Source organism: Octopus sinensis, linkage group LG1, assembly GCF_006345805.1.
Source record: "Octopus sinensis linkage group LG1, ASM634580v1, whole genome shotgun sequence".
Taxonomy (NCBI): Eukaryota; Metazoa; Mollusca; class Cephalopoda; order Octopoda; family Octopodidae; genus Octopus; species Octopus sinensis.
The window spans coordinates 69,333,447-69,355,049 of NC_042997.1; the positions used below are offsets into that span (position 1 = coordinate 69,333,447).

Sequence of the window (21,603 nt, forward strand, 5' to 3'; positions counted from 1 at the left end):
GGTCTTGAGCAGCTAATATGAAACCTTCACTCTCTGCTTTTAGCCCTGAGCTTCGTAACCATTGGTGCGTGTGTTTCTGGCCGACATCAGCTTGTTTGCTACGGGCCACATACTTGCCATGGAGAGGTTTCTGTTCCCATCTGCTAGCTAAATTTTCATGTGCTTTTGTCCTTGCAATTAATTTTATTTTATTTGCAACAGCAGTTGGCGCATTTCCTTCAGCCTGCTCAATCTGGTGGGTATCTAAGAGATCAGCAGCGAACTTTTTGCTCTCTTTGAGAATAGAGTGAAGTTTTTTTAGGTCTTTCATGTTTTTCAACAAGTTTTAGCATCAAATCGTTGGTTGCTTCAAGGTATTTGGCCAGTCCGATTGTGGTGGTTTTGTATGTAAGTTCAAGCTGGATCAAACCTCGGCCTCCCTGAGCTCTGGGAAGGTACAGGCGATCCACGTCTGCCTTTGGATGGTGCATCTTATTATAAGTCAGTAGCTTGCGGATTTTTCGGTCAATTTTCATTATTTCACTGGTATTCCAGTTAAGCACATTGAAGCTATAAAGAACAATTATTATTATTATTATTATTATTATTATTATTATTATTATTATTATTATTATTATTATTATTATTGTTATTATTATTATTATTATTATTATTATTTCCTTTTCACTTCCCAGAGCTCTCGATTTTACTTGCTCTGGTTAAATCTGTAAGAGTGGACAGCAATCTGCGCTCACATATCTCACAGGGTCTCTTTTCGTGATACATAACACTCAAGTAGCAATCTCAAAATCCTTGCTGTCTCTAAAATTGTTTGTGGTATTTAGTTATGTCTCTATACGTTCTGGAATAAACTTTGCCCTTAATCATCCATGCTCGTTAAAATGAAGTACTATTCGAGTACTAGTTTTAATTTAATCGAACATCGCCTACCATAAAATTACTGGTCTTGAGCTCAGAAATTTGTTAATTTTAACGTTTCTTCTGACGTGTTAATCATAATTAGGAAAAGCGTTATTTTCTTGTTGACAATTCATTGAACTACCTTCCTTCGCCAATAGTTGTTTCACAGCTTTATATGCGGTCCGACCAAGGAACACGAGGTCAAAGAATTTCCATTCCTAATCAAGGATTTTGTTTTTAACAGATATGATTTATCTAGGCCTATTTTAATTAGTATACATCATCAGGTCAAGCGAATACATCTTCATTCCCTCACTAGTTTTGGTAGTTTAGCTGTACAGTAATCAGCATTCGCAGCTTTGACTCGATTCCTGTCAATATAGAACAATTTACACGTTTTTTCTTTTCTATTATTATAAAAGTTCGTGGATAATGGGTCTGTCCTATTTCAATTCGTCGCTTAAATCTAGTGCTTCATTACAAATTAAGAAATCGTTACTTGCAGTTTGCACATGGCCACCTAGTACTCATTGCTAAATCTCATGGGATAATGCTAAACTGCTTCTCACTTTTTAAAAAATGGAGCATTTAATAATTCCATCATAATCTGATATACATATATATATATATATATATATATATATATATATAGGTGTCCATAAAGTATTCGCTATTATTTTCTATCTATAAGCTTATTAGGTATGTCTGTGTATATATATATATGTATATAAATACATGTATGGATGTATGCATATATATATTTGTATACATATATATATAGAGAGAAAGAGAAAGTGAGAGAGAAAGAGAAAGTGAGAGAGAAAGAGAAAGCGAGAGAGGGAGAAAGATTAAACATTATAACTATTGATCAAGTTATCTTTGTATTTATCTCATTGTATAAAATCTCAGCTTCCCTTCATTATTCCCGTTTTCTGTGTTTGTTTAAAATGTGTGCGCGCGCGTATTTGTAATTGCAATTCTCACTAGTGTGAAACCACAATTATCCTTTCACACTCACACACATATGTGCATATGTATGTTTATACACACACACACACACACATATATATATATATGAGTGTGTGTACGTGTATCTGTGTGTGAGAGGGGTAACATTCAGATAACATGTAAATTCCCTCTCTGCTATACTTGTATCTATTATTTACTTTCATTTTGCACTAAGTTATTGCCTTCTCCCCACACTTTGAAAACTTTGACTTCTCCCCAACCTCTTTATTCTTGCATGATATACCATAATTTCAGTTGACTTTTGTTTTATGAATTATTGAAAAAATGATTATGATAACTGCAACTGTAGCCTCAAAATTTGGCTCATCTATTTTTCGGGTTAGTTAAAGGGGTCGAAACGCATATTTCTTTCAAATACACATTCACTGATATATTTTCCTATTTACACAGTCGAATAACTGAGCAGAATTTAGAGACACAGACGAAAAGAAAGAGACTAAAAAAATCGATAGACATCTGGAAATATTAAGAGCACGTTTCTTTATATATTTGATAGTGCTTTTCGGACCACATTTCTTTCTGCGTCCAAAATATAACTTTTAATTTTCAAATGAATAAACGATATATTGACGATGATGTCATTATTTATACATGCATTAAGCTGAATGTACTCCTGTTTTTTTTGTTGTTTAGTTTTATAATCAGTTTCTTCTCTGTTTCCCATTTTCAACTTTTTAAATATCGTATACGAAATATCTTGAATCATATATATATACGTGTGTGTGTGTGTGTGTGTGTGTGTTATATGTGTGTTTGTGCGTACTTGTGTGTGTGTTTATGGTATGTGTTAGTTTGTGCATGCTTGCGTGTGAGTGTGTGTGCATCTGTGTGTGTGTGATTGTGCACATGATGGTTTAAAAGTCTCTTTAAATTTCATATAAAACCAGCTAACAATTGAAATCAGTTGAGCTTCTTAATGTATGTTTCGTCGTCATTTCTATTTATATCTCACTCACACCTCCTTGTACAGCCTTCAATCCCCTCTAGATTCATTTAGCTTTCTCGATACAAAGCCACCAATCTAACAACAATGATAGTGGAGCTCCAATAATGGCAGCCGCCCAGACAACCTCAGAGAAGAGAATTAGGTATGAGCTAACAACTGAGTGGCAGTCCTACGTTCGTATTGAGCCACATTCAGAAGAAAAAATTTCTTCCATTATTTGATTATGATGCTTTGCTTGAAACGATATATTGCAGGATATTTACTAGGTCAGCGCAAATATACAGTTAAGTGTGTACAAAAATAAAAAATTGCACTAAAATAAATAGTAAATTTGTATGCCTTTATCTTTTAAAATTTAAAGGGACTTCTTTATCAACTTGGACATTGAGAGAAAGAGAGAAGGAAAGAGAGACAGAGCGACAAACACAGAAAGAAAGAGAGAAAGAGAGAGGGGAAGAGAGAGTGAGTAGAGTTCAGATAAAATTACGTCTGATGATTATAACAGGTACATACAATAAGTGCTCATATTAACTCACGACCTAAAACTCCAACTTGAACTGCTACAAAATTAATGTGGTGTTGCAGCTACGTAGCTGCAAAGAATAGCTACGAGTAATTTATATATGTATGTTTATATGTGTATCTATGTGTATATATGTATGTACGAGGGGCGTTCAATAAGTAATGCCCCTGATCCACTTGAAGTTGTTCAAGTGGAACAATTTGGAGTTGTTCGATCTAGCTGACATTTTGCATATGCAATTACTTATATCTCTATAGATTAAGTGGCAAATTACAGCTCTAAACTAATTGTGGTTTCTGATTTACAGGTGTTTGAACTGAGTCAATTGTGAAATGGAGTCTGTTGAATGTCGAGCAGTGATCCGGTTTTTGTATTTGAAAGGACGCACACCACGGGAGACTTTTGATGAAATGAAAGTAACTTATTGTGATAATGCCCCATCATATGACCTTGTAAAACGCTGGCATCGTGAATTCAAACATGGTTGGAACTCTGTGGAAACAGCTCCCAGATCTGGTCGCCCCCTTCTGCCATTGATGAGGCATCTGTCCGTCAAGTTGAGGCTGCCATTTTGGAAGATCGACGCATAACTATTCGCAAAATAGCCCATGAGGTCAAGATTAGTACCGGGTCTGTGGAAACTATCATTCATGACCATTTGCATATGCAAAAGGTGTCTGCCAGATGGATTCGCAGGTTGCTCACATCTTTCCAGAAGCAAGAACGCGTCGATTGCTTGAGGATGAATTTGGAGATGTGCCAAGAAGATGAGTCAAAATTTTTCAAAAGACTGATTACACAGGATGAAACCTGGGTCCATCACTATGATCCAGAGACCAAAGCCCAGTCAATGCAGTGGAAGCACCGTGACTCCCCTCCTCCAAAGAAGGCAAGGGTGCAGCCCTCCGCTGGCAAGGTCATGCTCACAGTCTTCTGGGACCAGGACGGAGTAGTGATGACAGATTTCTGGCAAATGGTGCCACAATTACAGGAGCCTATTATGCTTCACTTTTGAGGAAATTAAGAGAAGCTATCAAAATCAAGAGCGGGGCAAGATAAGCAAAGGCATCCTCCTCCTGCAGGACAACGCTCTGGTCCACAACTCGCGTGTCGCCAGATCAGAAGCACAGGCGTGCGGCTATGAACTCCTCCCCCATCCCCCTACTCTTCTGACCTTGCACCTTCTGATTTTCACCTCTTCCCAGCCATGAAGTTGTTTTTGAAAGGAAAGCGTTTCCCAGATGATGCAGCCTTGATTTCTGAAGTCACGTCGTGGTTGGAGGACCAAGCTGGGGTCTTCGACAAAAACGGTCTCCAGAGCTGCATCAAACGATGGTAGAAATGCGTAACTCTGGGTGGTTCCTATGTAGAAAAAAACTAATAACTGTGCCAAGTTTCGTTGCTCTACTGCTATGGGAAGTGGGTCAGGGGCATTACTTATTGAACGCCCCTCGTATATGTATGTATATGTGTGTGTATGTATATATATATATATATATATATGTCAGGTCACTTTCGAGTGCTACTGGTAACATGTAACCCAGTACAACATGTTGCATGGTCGGGCCATCGGCGACTAAACCTTCAACCCCGCCAAGCTTGCTTGGTGCGGAGGGTGATTATTGGACGCCCTGCGAGATGAAAAGCAAAACCCGTCAAAGGGCGGAGGAACTCTTGAGAGTCAACGGCCATCCGATAAATATTTTCTTTCTTTCTTAAAGCTTAAGGCAGTATCATGCGCGGGGACATAGAAATAATCGGACTGAATACCCGATCGCGCGGTTAAACCATTGGGAGTGAAGGACTCCTAGCCTTTGTTAGGGCATCCTTCTAGGAGAAGGTAACTCAGGTAACTAGGATAACTCCGACATAAAACCTGCGGCTCAGTGGTTACCGATGATGTTGACTTGTTCTTCTTTTCGGATTATGGCTGCTGTTGCTTCGTGAGTGGGATCGACTCAGTGCACAGCCTTTCCTCACTTTAAAAAAATCTTCTTGCACAGGCATTGCACGATAACAACATTGTTCATGATTGTTGATGGTGCTGTGAGTCTCAACTGAATGGCTGGCTGTAGCCTTAAAAAGCAAATAAAAGTCACATTCGACCACAGCACCAATAACAGTTAAACTTCGTGCAATGGCCATACTCGATAACGAGGAGGCAGCCATCATATATACATACATTTGTTTTATTTTGTTTTATTTTGTTTTGTGTATCTTGTATTATTGTATTAATGAATATATATATATATGTGTGTGTGTGTGGTATTATGGTGTCTATGCACACGTTTTTATATTTTACATTTTTATATTGATATGTATATGGGAAAAAAAATTTTTTCACAATTATAATTTATTAAATTCTCTGAAGAGGCCGTGGGGCATCCTTGTTAATGTCTCATTTATACCTGCCTTATATGGCTTATAGGTTAAATGAGGCATGATTGCCCTTACTGCCGAAACAGCTGTCAGATATGATATAATTACATATTATATTTTACATTTTATATTTCTATTTCCTTGTCTAATTATATTTACAGTATATTTTGTATAATGCCTTTACTGTTATGTAATGGTGTAATAAAGTATTGATTGGGTATCATCTGTTGGTTGATGTTTGATTGATTTAAGTATGTTTCTCCATTTTCTAATTTTGTATATATATATATATATATATATATATATATTTATATACATACACACACAACACGCACACATATACATATACATACATATGCTTTTTGTCTGTTTAACTCTTTCTCCTTTTCTCCTGGCCCCTCTCAACTTATGTTCCCTCTTGACATTAAAAGTTTGTATACAGTGATCCCATACAACGCGGACTTCTTGCGCTTAAACATTTCCTTGACCTTCAACCTGACCTTCAACCTGACACCTCCACACTACTTTGTCTGGCCGAACTTGTCCCCTCCCCCAATTATTTCTCGTTCGCGGATGAGTTTTACCTACATTTTTCGGTAGTGGCCATAGGAAAGAGAATGGCCCCCAGCTATGCGAACCTGTTCGTTGGCTATGATGAGGCCCAAATATTCTTACAATTCATTGGTCCCACTCCCGAGCTATACGGTCGTTATATCAATGACTGTATCGGCGCGACCTCTCTCTCGCGCGAACAACTGGATTCCTTCCACTCCCTTCTCCAATACTTCCATCCTGCCCCTCGAATTCTCCTGCACTATCTCTAACTCATTCGTCGAATTTCTTGACATTTTTGTCAGCATACACCACTCCGCTTTCATTACCTCCATCCATTACAAACGCACTGACACACTCCATCCTTAACTTCTCCTCCCACCCTACCCACACCAAGTTCTCCACCCGTTACTACCAATTCCTCCGTCTATGCAGGTTCTGCAGTGACGACCATGACTATGAGACTCAGTCTCAACTCTTGACTCACCACTTCATCCTACGTGGATATCCCCTCATTATTATCCACATTGCCCTTGCCCAAACTTACTCGTCTCCCTTTTCCCCTCATCTACCACTCCCTCAACGTACCATTCTCCAAGCCTTCCGGCGACTCCTGTCCGACCCCTCCACCTCGCACATATTCCCTTACCCACCCCTTCCTTCCTTCCTTGAAACGAGCCCATGACCTTCAAACAAATCTGCATGACCTCCTGGTCCACAGTTTCTTTCCTACCCCCGCCTCCCAACCTGGGTCCTTCCCTTGCTGCCACCCACGTTGTCGCTCCTGTCCTTACCTCTCCACCACCACCATCCTGCTAGGCAGCCATCACCATCCATATCACATCTCCGACTCCTTTATCTGCATCTCTAGTAATGTTATTTACCGCATCTCCTGCTCTCTCTGTCCTTTCCTGTATATGGGTCAGACGGGACGCCATGTGGCTGATCGGTTCACGGAGCACCTCCGAGACATCAGACTTGGTAATGACACCGCAGCCTCACACTACCTCCGCTCTACCAGTCATTCGCTACTGCATGTATCTGTGTTCATACTGCATAAAGGCCATTCCGACTCTCGCCTTCGCCGGGAACAGAATTAATCTTCTCTCTCTGCTACTTTGAAGGCACATGGGCTCAACTCACCTCCTCTCTTCATCTGACAGCAATCGTCACGGATTCGCATACAACTATCACATTCAACTGTCCCCTCCACCTACACATCTGCATACCGCCTACCTCACCATACACGCACGTGTATGCAAACACCCATAAACACTGTTCAACTCATCACTCACTCCACACATCATTACGCACGCAGTCACAGCACTTTCCCACAAATTTTCACTACACCTTCTCACTCCACACACACTAGCACCGACCACTTCTTAGCACCCACACCACACACCATTATCTATACACTCACACACAATCTTCAATAGCCTCACCAAACATACCACTATACGAGCAGCCACACACTGTTTAACTCAGTACGCACACCACACTCCCTTATACACACTCCCACACTCACACAAGCACATAATATCTGATCACTGGCAATATATACACCTACACCCACACAAGTACATCATACTTGAACACAGACAATATATACACATACATACAACACGCATAAACACACGCAGCACGCACAAACATACACTATACACATGCACACTATTTGTTCACATCACAAGCACGTATGCATAGGTGCACTTGAAAACACACATCAACTGTTACACGTAACATACGCACATACACGTTACCCACGAAAACGCACACACACAAACACACACACACAACTCAGGCTTACTCGCCCGAATTTACACATACACGCTCACACACACCATTCTCACATACACATACATGCTCACGCACCTGAGTTCGTTGGGGTCACCATTATCATATCCTTTTCATTCAGCCTTTTCTTTCCTAGTGATCCCGCCATGTTAGACCGCTGAACCCTACTCAGTTTCTCTCTTTCTCTCTCTCTCTCTCTCTCTCTCTACTACTACTACTACTACTACTACACCTGCTTGTTGTTCATATACCAGTCTCCGGCTTTTGTTTTTTTATAGATTTGTACTATACATATATATATTATGTAAGTGTGTGTATGTATAATACATACATACATACATACATACACACACACACACACACACACACACACACACACACACACATATATATATATATATATATATCTTTATAGATACAAATGAATATCGTCCTTAAGTTGAAGCACCAATACAATTTCAAGATAAGGTGATTAAAATCAAAATAAGCAACAAGGATGTCCAGAGTTAATGCAGTACGATCGTTTCATGGAACTCCATTTAATTGAACAATACAATCATTACATCAATTTAAAATGTAGAGCAATCTTCAGCTGCACAAAGACATAGAATTTAAAATAGAACAGATGGACGCATTAGTATAATTATACCTAAAATCTCCAAGAAGTTAAGGATATAGACAAAGAACATGTGCCTACAACAGCATAGCCGTAACTCTCTCTCTTTCTTTCTCTCTCCCCTCTCTCTCTCTCACTCTCGCTCTCTCTCTCTCACTCTCTCCCTCTCTCTCTCTCTCTCTCTCTCTCTCTCTCTCTCTCTCTCTCTCTCTATATATATATATATATATATATATATATATATATATATGCATTCAGAAGCACATACATGTTTGTGTGTAATGTTAGTACCAATTAATCAGTGTTCTAGAGTAGTTGTTGAACATGTTATAATAGTTTACGATGCATGATTTTATTGGTATTTGTACAAATAACTGGTATTAAACGAAGCAAATATATGTACAAGACACCTTTCAAGTACTATAATATAAAACACCACGAGGTTCAGTATATTAGTATATTTTAGATTTTGTATACGAAGTTCTGCTTCCAAAATCTCGGAATCTATTTTCCTCTTCATTTTTTACCTTATGGGTGTGTGCTGTGTGTGCATGTGTGTGTGTGTGTGTGTGTGGATAGTAGGTGTCTCTGAGTAAGTATCATGTTATGTTTCATATCCTGACTTCAGAACAATCAATATTCTTTCTTAAACATCGAAGTGGTGAGATCATCAGGCAAATTCCAACGTTCGGCGGGTACTTTGGTTTTAGATCATTTAGTTCACTAAAACAACTTTAGTGAACTAAATTATCTACATCCAGAAGTACAATCTGATTCACTCAATAGTTCCAGTTGTAGCTACGGCACTGTACATCTAACTAAATTAAGACTTCATTATACATTGTAGGTGGCAACTGCACGGATCATTTTACACCACAGCAGGTTGCCCGAATGCATTGCTATCTGGACCTTGTTTACCAACCTTGGCTTACTACAATGAAACCGTCACCCGTGCCTTTAGTTCCAAAGGTAAGATACTTTTAATCACACGCATACACGCGGATAAACAAACGCACGGGTGCATATACACGCACATACTCATATATGCATTTATACATATATGCATTTGTATACATTTATATACATACACATACATACATACATACATACATACATACATACATCCAGAGCCTCTACACTGTGATCCCTCACCACGAGGGGCTGCGAGCACTTAAACACTTCCTGGACCTCCGACCCAATCCCCAACCCGACACCTCCACACTCGTTCGTCTGGCCGAACTTGTCCTCTAACTCAATTGCTTCTCGTTCGCGGGCGAGTTCTATCAGGACTCGGCAGTGGCCATGGGAACGAGAATGGGCCCCAACTATGCGAACCTGTTCGTTGGCTATGTTGAGACCCAAATATTCTCTAGTTTCACTGGTCTCACTCCCAAACTATATGGCCGTTATATTGACGACTGTATCGGTGCCACCTCACTCTCCCGCGAACATCTAGAATGCTTCCTCTCTTTCGTCAAATCTTTCCATCCTGCCCTCCACTTCTCCTGCACTATCTCTAACACCTCTGTCTCCTTTCTTGACTACAAACACTACAAACATCCACTACAAACACACAGACACACACTCATACCTAAACTTTCCTCCTCCCACCCCAAACACACCAAGCTTTCCATATCCTATTCCCAATTCCTCCGTCTACGCAGGCTCTGTAGTGACGACCATGACTTTGAGACTCAGTCTCAACTCATAGCTCGCCACTTCATCCTATGTGGATATCCCCTCACCGCCCTTGCCAGAGCACGTTCCGTGGACCGTGCAACTGCTCTCTTTCCCCGAACCTGCCCTGCAGTCTCCCGCTTCCATTTACCCCTCACCTACCACCCCACCATCCTACCTCTCCAACGCACCATTCTCCGATCTTTCTGGCATCTCCAGTCCGACCCGTCCACTTCACTCATCTTCCCTAACCGACTCCTCTCCTCCTTCAAACGAGCCTACAATCTACGATACCTCTTGGTCCACAGCTTCTTCCCCAACCCTACCTCCCAACCTGTCTCGTTATCCTGCTCCCGTCCACACTGCCGCACTTGCCCTTACCTCTTCAACACTATCCTCCTCACCGGCACCCATCATCGACCCTATCGCATCATCAAATATTTCACCTGCACCTCCAGCAATATCATCTGTTGCATCTCCTGCTCTCTCTGCCATTCCCTGTACATCGGACAAACGGGACGCCACTTGGCTGACCGGTTCGCGGAACACCTCCAAGACAACCGCCTCAGCAATGACACCCCAGTCTCACACCATTTCCCCTCCACCGGTCACTCCTTGCAACACCTGTCTGTGTTCGGATTGTCCTTGCACATAGGCCATCCAGACTCCCGTTTGCGCCGTAAACAGGGATTAATCTTCTCTCTTCGCTCTTTTACACCATTTGGTCTCAACTCTGCTCCCTTCTGCATCTAACCTCCTCCCCAACTCCTACATCTTTTCCCCCTACTCTCTTTCCCTCTTTTCCCTTACTCTCTTTCTCTCTTCTCTCTTTCTCTCTGCTCCCTCACTCATCTTCTCTCCTCTCTCCCCCTCCCTCTTCCTTCTTCCCACACAACTCTCCTCTCTTGCCCCAAATCCTACTTCTCTTCACTCCTACTTCTCTCCACTGCTACTTCTCTTCACCCCTACTCTCTTTACCTCTTCTCTCTTACTCTCTTTCTCTATTCTCTCCTACTCTCTTTCTCTCCCCTCCTTCCCTTTTCCCTCTTACTCTCTTCCTCTCTTATTCTCTTTCTCTCCTCTCTCTCCTCTCTTATTCTCTTTCTCTCTTCTCTCCTACTCTTTCACCCTCTCTTTCTCTCTTCTTTCTTACTCTCTTTCTCTCTTCTCTCCTCTTCTCTCTCCTCACATACCCACCTTCCTCTCCCCCCATAAACCCACCCACCCCTACACATCCCTACTCCACCGTCCCTATCCTCCCCATCCCCATCCTATCCCCACCCCTCCCCCACATACCTCACCTCTACCCCCACTCTCTGCCTACCCACAAACCCCAACTCTACCCAAACCCCTAGCCGAACACACACCTCACCCGTGCTTTCCCCACTCTCGCCTCCCCCACCTCCATCAACAACACAACACACCACCCACACACCCATCCCCACGTCTTCTCACCTACACGTACATACACGCACACGTCCAGACCACCAGCCCTCTTTCACACGCACATACATACTCTCTTATACACACACGCACCTTTGTGTTGGGGGGTCATCTTTAACTTGTAATCTCCCCTACTTGTAATCACTCCTACTTTCCTTCCTGTGTTTGACCCTTCTGCCCGGCACTAGTCGCCATGATAGATCGTTAGCCACAACAAACATTTTTTTCTCTCCTTGTTTCTCTCCTTGTTTTTTCTGTGTCCCTTTCTGTAGAAGAGCGTAGCCTCGAAACGTAAAATACTTTTTCTATTCCTGAGCGTTATACTAATACATCTGTTTGTTTTGTACACCACCTGTCTTCGTCTTTTGTTTTTTTCGTAAACTCTCCTATATAATATATATATATATATATATATATATATATATATATATATATATATATATATGTTAGAATATACGCCCCAGAGGGACTCGAATCCGCGACCCTCAGATAACATTTATGGTTAACCTATAAAAGTCGGATGCTCTACCGACTGAGCTATGCGTGCATAGCCCAGTCGGTAGAGCATTAAACGTTTCTAAGTTGACTTTAGTATGCGCGCATAGCTCATAGCTCAGTCGGTAGAGCATCAGATTTTTATAGGTTGACCTTAGAGGTTATCTGAGGGTCACGGGTTCGAGTCCATCTGTGGGCGTTTATTCGTTTATATCTGGGTATGTGAGTGTGTGTGTGTGTGTGTGAAGGCACGTGGCTCAGTGATTAAGGTATTCGGCTCATGATCATAAGATCGTGAGTTCAATTCCCGACGACGTGTTGTATTCTAAGGCAAGACACTTTATTTCATGTTGCTCCAGTTCATTCAGCTGGCAAAAATGTGTAGTACCTGTATTTCAAAGAGCCAGTCTGGTCACATTCTGTGTCACGCTGAATCTCCTTGAGAACTACATTAAGTGTACGCGTGTCTGTGGAGTGCTCAGCCACTTGCACGTTAATTTCACAAGCATGCTGTTTCGTTGCTCGGATCAACTAGAATTCTCGCCATCGTAACCGACAGAGTGCCAGTTACATGCATGCATTTATATATATTTGTGTGTGTGTGTGTGTGTGTGTGTGTGTGTGTGTGTGCACTTAGGGGCAGTTGTTTTTCCACTAAACACATGCACTCTTTATTTGATCTTCAATCTAACTTTATTGTTATTATTAGTTTATTGGTAGGAAATCTTTCGGCACACATTCTGGTCTTTCTGTGAAAAGACGAGATGGAAAAGAAAGGACAAGATCAGAGAGAAAAAGAGACAACAAAAACAGATAGTTTTTGCAGACATTACTGAATGTGTAACGAAGGAACTCTAACAAATAAACCAATAATAATAATAAAAATAAAGGAAAAATCAAACAAATTGTGCGTGTGTTTATTGGCGAAATGACCTTACTGAAATATAACACTATCTGTTTCAAAACACGATTGCACATGAAGAATCTTGCAAAACAACTACATAAACATCCAATGATTTTCAAAAGCTTTCTGAGATAGAGGGACCTGGATTTATGTTATATTAGATTCTGACCGTCGTTTGAAAACTCACATATTAGAATGTGTAACTAATTGCATTTTCATTAGTTGAAGTGTGTCACGATGTCAGTCTTAGAATTTGGGTTAGTAGTCCATGATGCAAGCGTATTAGGGTTGTGCGACTGTATGAAGGATAAATATGCCAAAATTACGGTGGTATTTGTCCGGTGCACGTGTTATGTGACAGTATGCAACGGGTTGTCAGAAAAACTAAAAATGGAGAAATAATTTGCTTGCTTGTATGCGAGACAGAGCAAGCAATATATTTGTATGTACATACGCATGTATAATGTCGTCTGTGTTTGCTTATGAAATTTGGAATAACATTAGCGTAAAGTCTTGGTGATGTAATTGTTAGTGAACATTCGATATATTGTTGTAGAGTAGTCCGTTGTATTTTTTTTATTTTCAATAAGTATGTTTTGTTTATTATTATTCCATATTCCATGTGTGAATTTGTCAAACCAAAGGTAAAGTGAGAAGACTTGAACTTTTTGAGATTTGCTTGTTGCAAACAAATCTAAGCTGAATCTGTTTATTTTGTTCCTCATATTTTGTTCCTGATGAATTGTAACTTTATTTCTCACGATAAGTTTTGATTAACTTTTGTTATGTGCAGTATATATCTATATCCAGTATATATTTATTTTATAATATAAATTTCTGGACGAAAAGGAAAAGTTGAAAATATTTATAGTGAAAATATGCTAGATTTAAATTTAGAGCGATGTGTTCAGGTTTCGCATTCCAGATGAAATCACATGTTGACTATTGATGTGTTTTTAGCGTGTAATTTGGTTCTGGTGACGTAGCCAAGTTATTAGAACGATGGATAGGTAATCCTGCGGTATTGTTTCCTGGTCCACTTCACTCGGAGTTGCTATAACTCCAAGGTCAATATAACCATTTTCCCTTTTGGGATCAATAAAGAGTCATTCCCGTATTAGAGTCGATTACACCCCCCTCTTATTTTCTCTCTTCTCTCTCTCACTCTTCTCTCTCTCATCACTGTCCTCTTTCTCTCGCCTCTTTTACTCTTTCTTTCGTTATGTTCCCCTCCTTATGGGAAGTACCAGCTGTAGTTGCACCACAAAAAGAATGAGCTGTACCAGGTCTAATCCTACTCAAGAAACGGCGTACGGTTCCCTGGCGACTACATTAGGAAATGTGGGTCCAGTACATACGCATTCAAATAAGATATATCTATATATTATGCATATTTGTGTGTCTATGAATATGTATGTAACTGTGCAGTTATGTTTCTACACACACACACACACACATACACACACAACACACACACACACACAAACACACGTACGTACATATGTGTGTATGACATTATTCAGTTTTGTTTCAGATTTCTTACCCATAGAGAAAGAGCCGGTTTCTAACCTAGATCCAAGGCTCCTTCATTGGAATTTTAACATCAACAACATGCTAATTCTGTATGTACATTTGTATGTATATGTGCAGATTTGTACGTTTTGCTTAATTATGTCTTCTCATGCATATACTTGCATATCTAGACATGTTCATATATACTTAAATGATAAACTTATGTATGTATGTATTCATCCATGAAATTATGCATGTATGTATACGTGCAAAAGCCTGCATAGTTTCGGATGGAAAATACAACCATCACGGTTGTTACGGTATCCATGTTTCCTTTCTTATTGTATATGTTATAGTACGATTTGAATGAGATTCCTCTGCGACGAACAATTTTATTAACCGTGAAAATTTTCCCCTCATTCGTTAGATTTGCATATATTTAACTTCTGAACTACAACCTATTTATGTAGTGTATATACACATGCACGCACGTACACATATGCACAAGCATATACCTACACACATACGTTCGCGCATGCATACATACATATAAATATATTCACAACGTATAAATTCTGATGCATAAAAATGCTATTATACTTGCATGCATGTTTGCGTGCATATATACATATGTGCTTGCAATATATATACATGTGTGCATGCATATATACATATATGCATGCATGTATGCATGCATATATACATATATGCTTGCATACATGCATACACGCATGCATATGTCTGTATGTATTTAGGAAAAATAAACATACACATCTCTCCTTCTCTGTATACATGTGTGTATATGCGTGTGTGTGTATGAGTATGTATGTCTGCGTATTTGTATTTGAGTGTGCATCTGTGTGGACGTATGTGTAAATGCATATATCACTTTGTATGTATGTGTGTGATTGTGTTTGTGTGTAGTGACGGATAAATAAATAAATAATAAATAAATAAATAAATAAATAAATAAATAGATAGATAGATAGATAGATAGATAGATACATACATACATACATACACACATACATAGATACCAATATAGACAAAAAGACTGAGGTAGAGAGAGGAGAGGAAGCAGGAGATGGAGAGAGCGGGAGTGAGGTACAAAATGTGCGTGTATGTGTGTGTTTATATTGTCTGTAATTAAATACTTCCCCCAACTCTGGATTCATTTCCCATTCATACAAATCTAGTTCTTACTACAAAGTGACGTGTTGCTGCTGCTCCAACTCCTTCTGTTACGGGCTTCGCTAGTTATCATTATCATCATCATCATTAACATCATCATCATCATCATCATCATCATCACCATCGTCATCGTCATCGTCGTCGTCATCATCATCATCATCATCATTTCTACAACAAATACTATCATTTTTAATATTATTTTAATAGTAGTAGCATTGTTATGGCTAATAGTTTTGGTTTTATTTATTGTTCGTGTTGTTGTTGTTGTTGTTATCTTCCCAGACGAACAAGCAATATTTAAGAGGAAGTGGGTTACCAACAATGACTCATACTGCGGTTGGTTGTTGGCACGCGATTCGGTTTTGGTTCCATTGTGGTAGTTTGTTATTATTGTGGTAATTTTAGTAGTTGTTCTTTGCATTGGTGTCTTTTTGTTGTTGCTGTTGTTGCTGTTATTGTTACTGCTGTTACTGCTGCTGCTGCTGCTGCTGCAGCTGCTACTGATATTATTTTATGCATGCGTTTATTTTTCCCGCCACTGAAATATTTACTTACATGAACAAGTCAGGAAAACATTGATAAACAATACTTATGATGATTTCGAATACACAGCCAAATTTATAAATTCGGGGTTAGGGAAGATGATGTAAATATACCCCCAATACTTGACCCCGGAAGAATGAAATATAAAGTAGATGCCAGCGGGATCTGAAGTCAGAATGTAAATATATATAACTAACTACTACTAGGTATTTTATACGTTACTCAACCGATTCTGTTAATGTAACCATTTTGCGCTTTAAACACAGACATAGGTGTTTGGTTAAAGAAGTTGCTTTTCATTCAATAAGTCAAATTTGATCCCTCTATGTAGGGGCTTGAAAAACTGGCCTTACAATAGTCTAGTGTCTACATGCGCCTTGTGAATGAAATTAGAAGCTTGTCACACGTATTGTAACAATAATTTCATGGTGTGGGCTTGCCAAATATTTTGTCACTGGGAATTGTATAATGCTACAGGTTTCTGCCTAATATTTAGCCAGTTACATGTAATTCATCGGATGTTTAGTAGATAGAACAGTTGAATGATCATTCTCGACAAAGTTTCAATCGCAAGGAATGTAACTTAAGAAAAAAAAACTATAACCAGCAATATTTATATACACTCATTCATATTCATAATTCAAACTCAAATGCTACTGTACTCCACGTGGCCGAGATGTACGAAAACAAACTTATCTTCGTTCCCAAATTGAGTTCATTGTCCACTGCCCATTGATTTCTGATTATTTTATGTTCATCTTTTTTTTATGTCTTTTAATCTTAGAGAAAGAAAATCAGCGGAGACCGCCAAGAATGGCGATGGTGAGAAATAAATAAATCACGACTTTTGTCTAGAAGTATTAGAGAAAGATTGGGTCGTATCGCGTCTATGATAGAAGACATATGTGCGAGTGCACTGGTAGGAAACCCGAAAGCATATGATTGTGGTTTGAACTTCTTAAACGTGCAGCCATGTCTTCTTACCTTCCGTTATGGTGTGTGAGTCCACTCTATCTGAGGTATGGGGTTGTGAAGATCTCGTTATGTTTGTGTAGCAAGTTACGATGGAAATGTTTCTTCTGTTTAGTAGCTATCGAAAAGTGTATATTGGAAGGACAAAGACCTTAGGACAGCATACTTTTTTCTTCTCTGACTTAATCCTCATTATCTTCTTTGATTTCATCATCCATCTGAAGTGAAAAGGAAGATAGAAAAGGAGGTGCTGCTCCACAGCAACTTATATGAAAAGTGGATTAATGTGGCAGACATGAATGACAGAAATAACTTTTTGTCTTTACGGTGATTATGGCGGTGAGATGTGATATGCTTTGCGAATAAAGATGGTTGATGGTTTGGATTACCTTATGTGCCTACCACCTTTCCTAAATTTGGTACCTGTTAACTATAGGAATCGGAATTATTTCGTTTGCATTGGTAGTATTTTAACAAATGTGTGATATCGATATTGTCCACTTGTAGAAAGATTTTAATGTTTGCTCGCATGATTTTAATTATGTGCATTTAATTAAATTTATAAAGGTACAGAAACATAATTATTAGAATAATATTTGCGTTTAATTAAATTTACAAAGGTACAGAAACATAATTATTAAAATAGTTTCTATTAGATAACGGTCCCAGAATTTCTAACTAATATACATAACATATTAACTGTTAGGAATCTGATTGTATGGCCATGATCTTTGACACCTCTTTTGTTCTAATGTTCTCGAATTGTGGATTTCAATTCAAAGAAGCTAAATATTGTGAAATAAAAATATCTGAAGAAATTTGCTAATATTATTGGCAAGAATATGTTGCAAACATCACTCAAAATCCTGTGTTTGGTGACGTACCAATAATGTTCTACAAAATACACTTGAACGCAACCGTAGAGTTCAAAAGTGCACGCTGTATAACAGCAATGTTTATTGAATGTTAAGGTAGTTTTCCTTGCACATGTAATCTCCTCGGTTATATTTTTCCAACGCACACACAGTCACACACATACACACCTATATGTGTCTGCGCATGCGCGTATATGTGTGTCCACTCACACACCTCATATATATATATATATATATATATATATATATATATATATATATATATATATATATATAACTTATAAGAAAGGGCTAAAGAAAATTATTTCAAAGCCAATATGCTGATTTTCCACATATAATCTACTCGCTACAGGAAAATTGAACTGAAGTCGGGCAAGCTAGCCGTTAGAATATTTAAATTTCGTTATCTCTATATTGAATCAATTTCGGAATTAATCTCATAAAAGATTTATTCGTCTTCAGTTGAGCTTACGAGAAAATATAAATAAGATACCTACATGCGCCCATGGAAAAAGCCGAAGCAAAAAACATGAGTACACTCAAGTACCCCAGTTATATCTAAAAATAAAAATTCTTTGGTCAGCCTCAGAACAACGTGTTGACTGCTCGCCACTACAGATTATAGTGGTTACCAGTCTCTATAGCGGGTAGTAATAAGTCTACTACTAATATAGGATGAAGTTTTTTTCTCTACAGAAAAGAATTCCATCAAGAAATGTGGCAGCATATTAAAATACCTTTACGGTTAAAATTATAAACAACTTATAAGAAAGGGCTAAAGAAAATTATTTCAAAGCCAATATGCAGATTTTTCACATATAATCTACTCGCTACAGAAAAAGTGAACTGAAGTCGGGCAAGCTAACCGTTAGAATGTTTAAATTTCGTTATCTCTATATTGAATCAATTTCGGAATTAATCTCATAAAAGATTTATATATATATATATTATATATATATATATATATATATATATATATTATATATATATATATATATATATATATATGTATGTATGTATGTATGTATGCATGTATAATGTATGTGTATGTGTGAAAGGGAGAGATAGATAGAGGGGAAGTGTGTGTGGGTGCGTGTGTGTGTACGTTAGAAAGAACTAATGGGAGAAATAGTACAGTGTACTGTATTAGATAAGGAAGAAGTGCTAACCGTGATAGTAGATTTAGAAAGCAAATGTAGTAAATAATTGGACGATAAGAAGATGGAGATCTTTATAACAAGCTGATTATTAATTGTACATACATATATACGCACATACGCACATACATATCGTCCTTTAGACTTGAGTCATCAGAAAGTGGCAAGAAGATGCTAGGTTACAATACAGGGTTGATGAAGAATATTGAAACGATATCAGTAAACTGGTAAGGATGATACTGACTGGCTGCCGTTTAGTGAGAAAAATGAAGTCGTCGTGAGTTGCACAGCGCTTATTGTTACCCAATAATAAAATACGGTACAATATAATAATCATTCTTACTCTAGACACAAGGCCCGAAACTTTTGGGGAGGGAGCCAGTCGATTAGATCGGCCCCAGTACAGAAGTGGTACTTTATTTATCGACCCCGAAAGGATGAAAGGCAAAGCTGACCTCGGCAGAATTTGAACTCAGAATGTAAAGACAAACGAAATACTGCTGAGTATTTGGCCGGCGTGCTAACGTTTCTGCCAGCTCGCTCCTTAAATATAATAATCATAATAAAAAAACAAATTTCGGAATGTAATACAGTATTATAAATATAGCAGTAATACCATATAGTAGATACTATCATTTCAAAATTCCAGGAAGAAGCAAGACAAATTTAGCAATCGTGCCATTTATAAAGCTTGGAGTAAATAAACAAATACTCAACTTAGTAAACGAACAAAACCTATTATGTGTGTGTGGTATTTGTGTGTGTTGTTTGTGTGTGTGTGTGTGCCTGTATGTGTGTGACCGAGTGTGCGTTTGTAATTTAATTTTGTGTAACAGTTATGAATTCCCAATATACAGGGTCTTATCATTCTTGGGCTGCTGGATTAGTTGTATTAAGGAGATAAAGGATAACTAGCCCTTAAATGTAACGTTTGTTTATCACAAAAAATAACCACCATAAAAGTGACGCATATAGAATGAATTTGTCACTCTAGTGCTGCAGCAAAGTCTATCTAATAATTTTTAAAACTTACTCACATATAGAGGCATGTATGCGAGGACGTAGTAATTTTAAATGCAGTTGCTAAAATATATATCGCCATCCTTAGGAAATACGGACTTGTGATAAATATAGAAGATACATCAGTTATTGAATAAATACGTAAGCAACATCGTTGAAAATTTCACAGCAACATGTCTATCAACTACAACATAACGGCTCTGATATAGTTGTTTCCATTAGAGTAAGCGAAAATATGTATAGTTATAAACGTTTGCTAATCTGCAGATGTGAACGCTTCTTCCAGTATTGTGACAAAAACAATATTTAGAGACAATTGACTCGAAACCGACAGCTTCGAGATCCTGATTATAAGTTTATATTCATACATTTTGATGCATTTGTTTATGTTAGTAAATATCTTAGTGTCAATCTGGTATAGTTAAGATTTTCTAACAAAAAGTAAAAGCAAATTGATTAGCTAACATGCACTTTCGAAATAAAAATCTTCGAAGGGAGCATTATATATATATATATATATATATATATATAGTTAATCCAAACATGAAAACACAAAGAGAAAACACAACAACGCGAGGACGTGGAATAAGTATAGTGTTATTGGACGCTCAGGAAAGGAAAGAAAGAAGGAGGATTTAACGTTTCGGGCGGAGCTCTTCGTCAGAAACATAGAAAAAGGAAAGGTCCAAGGAAGGGAAGACGGAAGAAGAAAATCGCCAACAATACACCATATATATATACAAAACTTTCATAGATTTCAACAATTCAAATTCTAAAAATGGTGCTTTGCTTAGCAAATCAATACTTTTATGGGAATATTTTGAAAAAGAAATTATACATAGAAAATAGACGTAATGATGAAAATAATAAATAATAAATATCACCCATCAAGATAAAACAGAAGACTAGTATGTACTAAGATGTTTTCTTTTAAGATTGCAAATTGAGTGCTATATATTTTGATTTTGCTCCAATTCGAGAATTGATTGAAAAACAAATTGTGCATTTAATTGTTCCTAATTAACTTTAAACCATCGTAACAATAGATTGAGGTTGCGGTGGAGAATCGGTG

At 38.3% G+C, this 21,603-nt stretch overlaps 1 protein-coding gene across 1 annotated transcript in view; it reads left to right on the forward strand.

Annotated features, from left to right (window-relative positions):
- Window positions 1-21,603, forward strand: part of LOC115214091 (pappalysin-1-like) — a 197,083-nt gene that overhangs the window by 114,687 nt on the left and 60,793 nt on the right. The window contains exon 6 of the mRNA XM_029783146.2: window positions 9,590-9,711. Coding sequence (XP_029639006.2) covers window positions 9,590-9,711 — 122 coding nt within the window. The remainder of the gene's footprint in view (window positions 1-9,589; window positions 9,712-21,603) is intronic.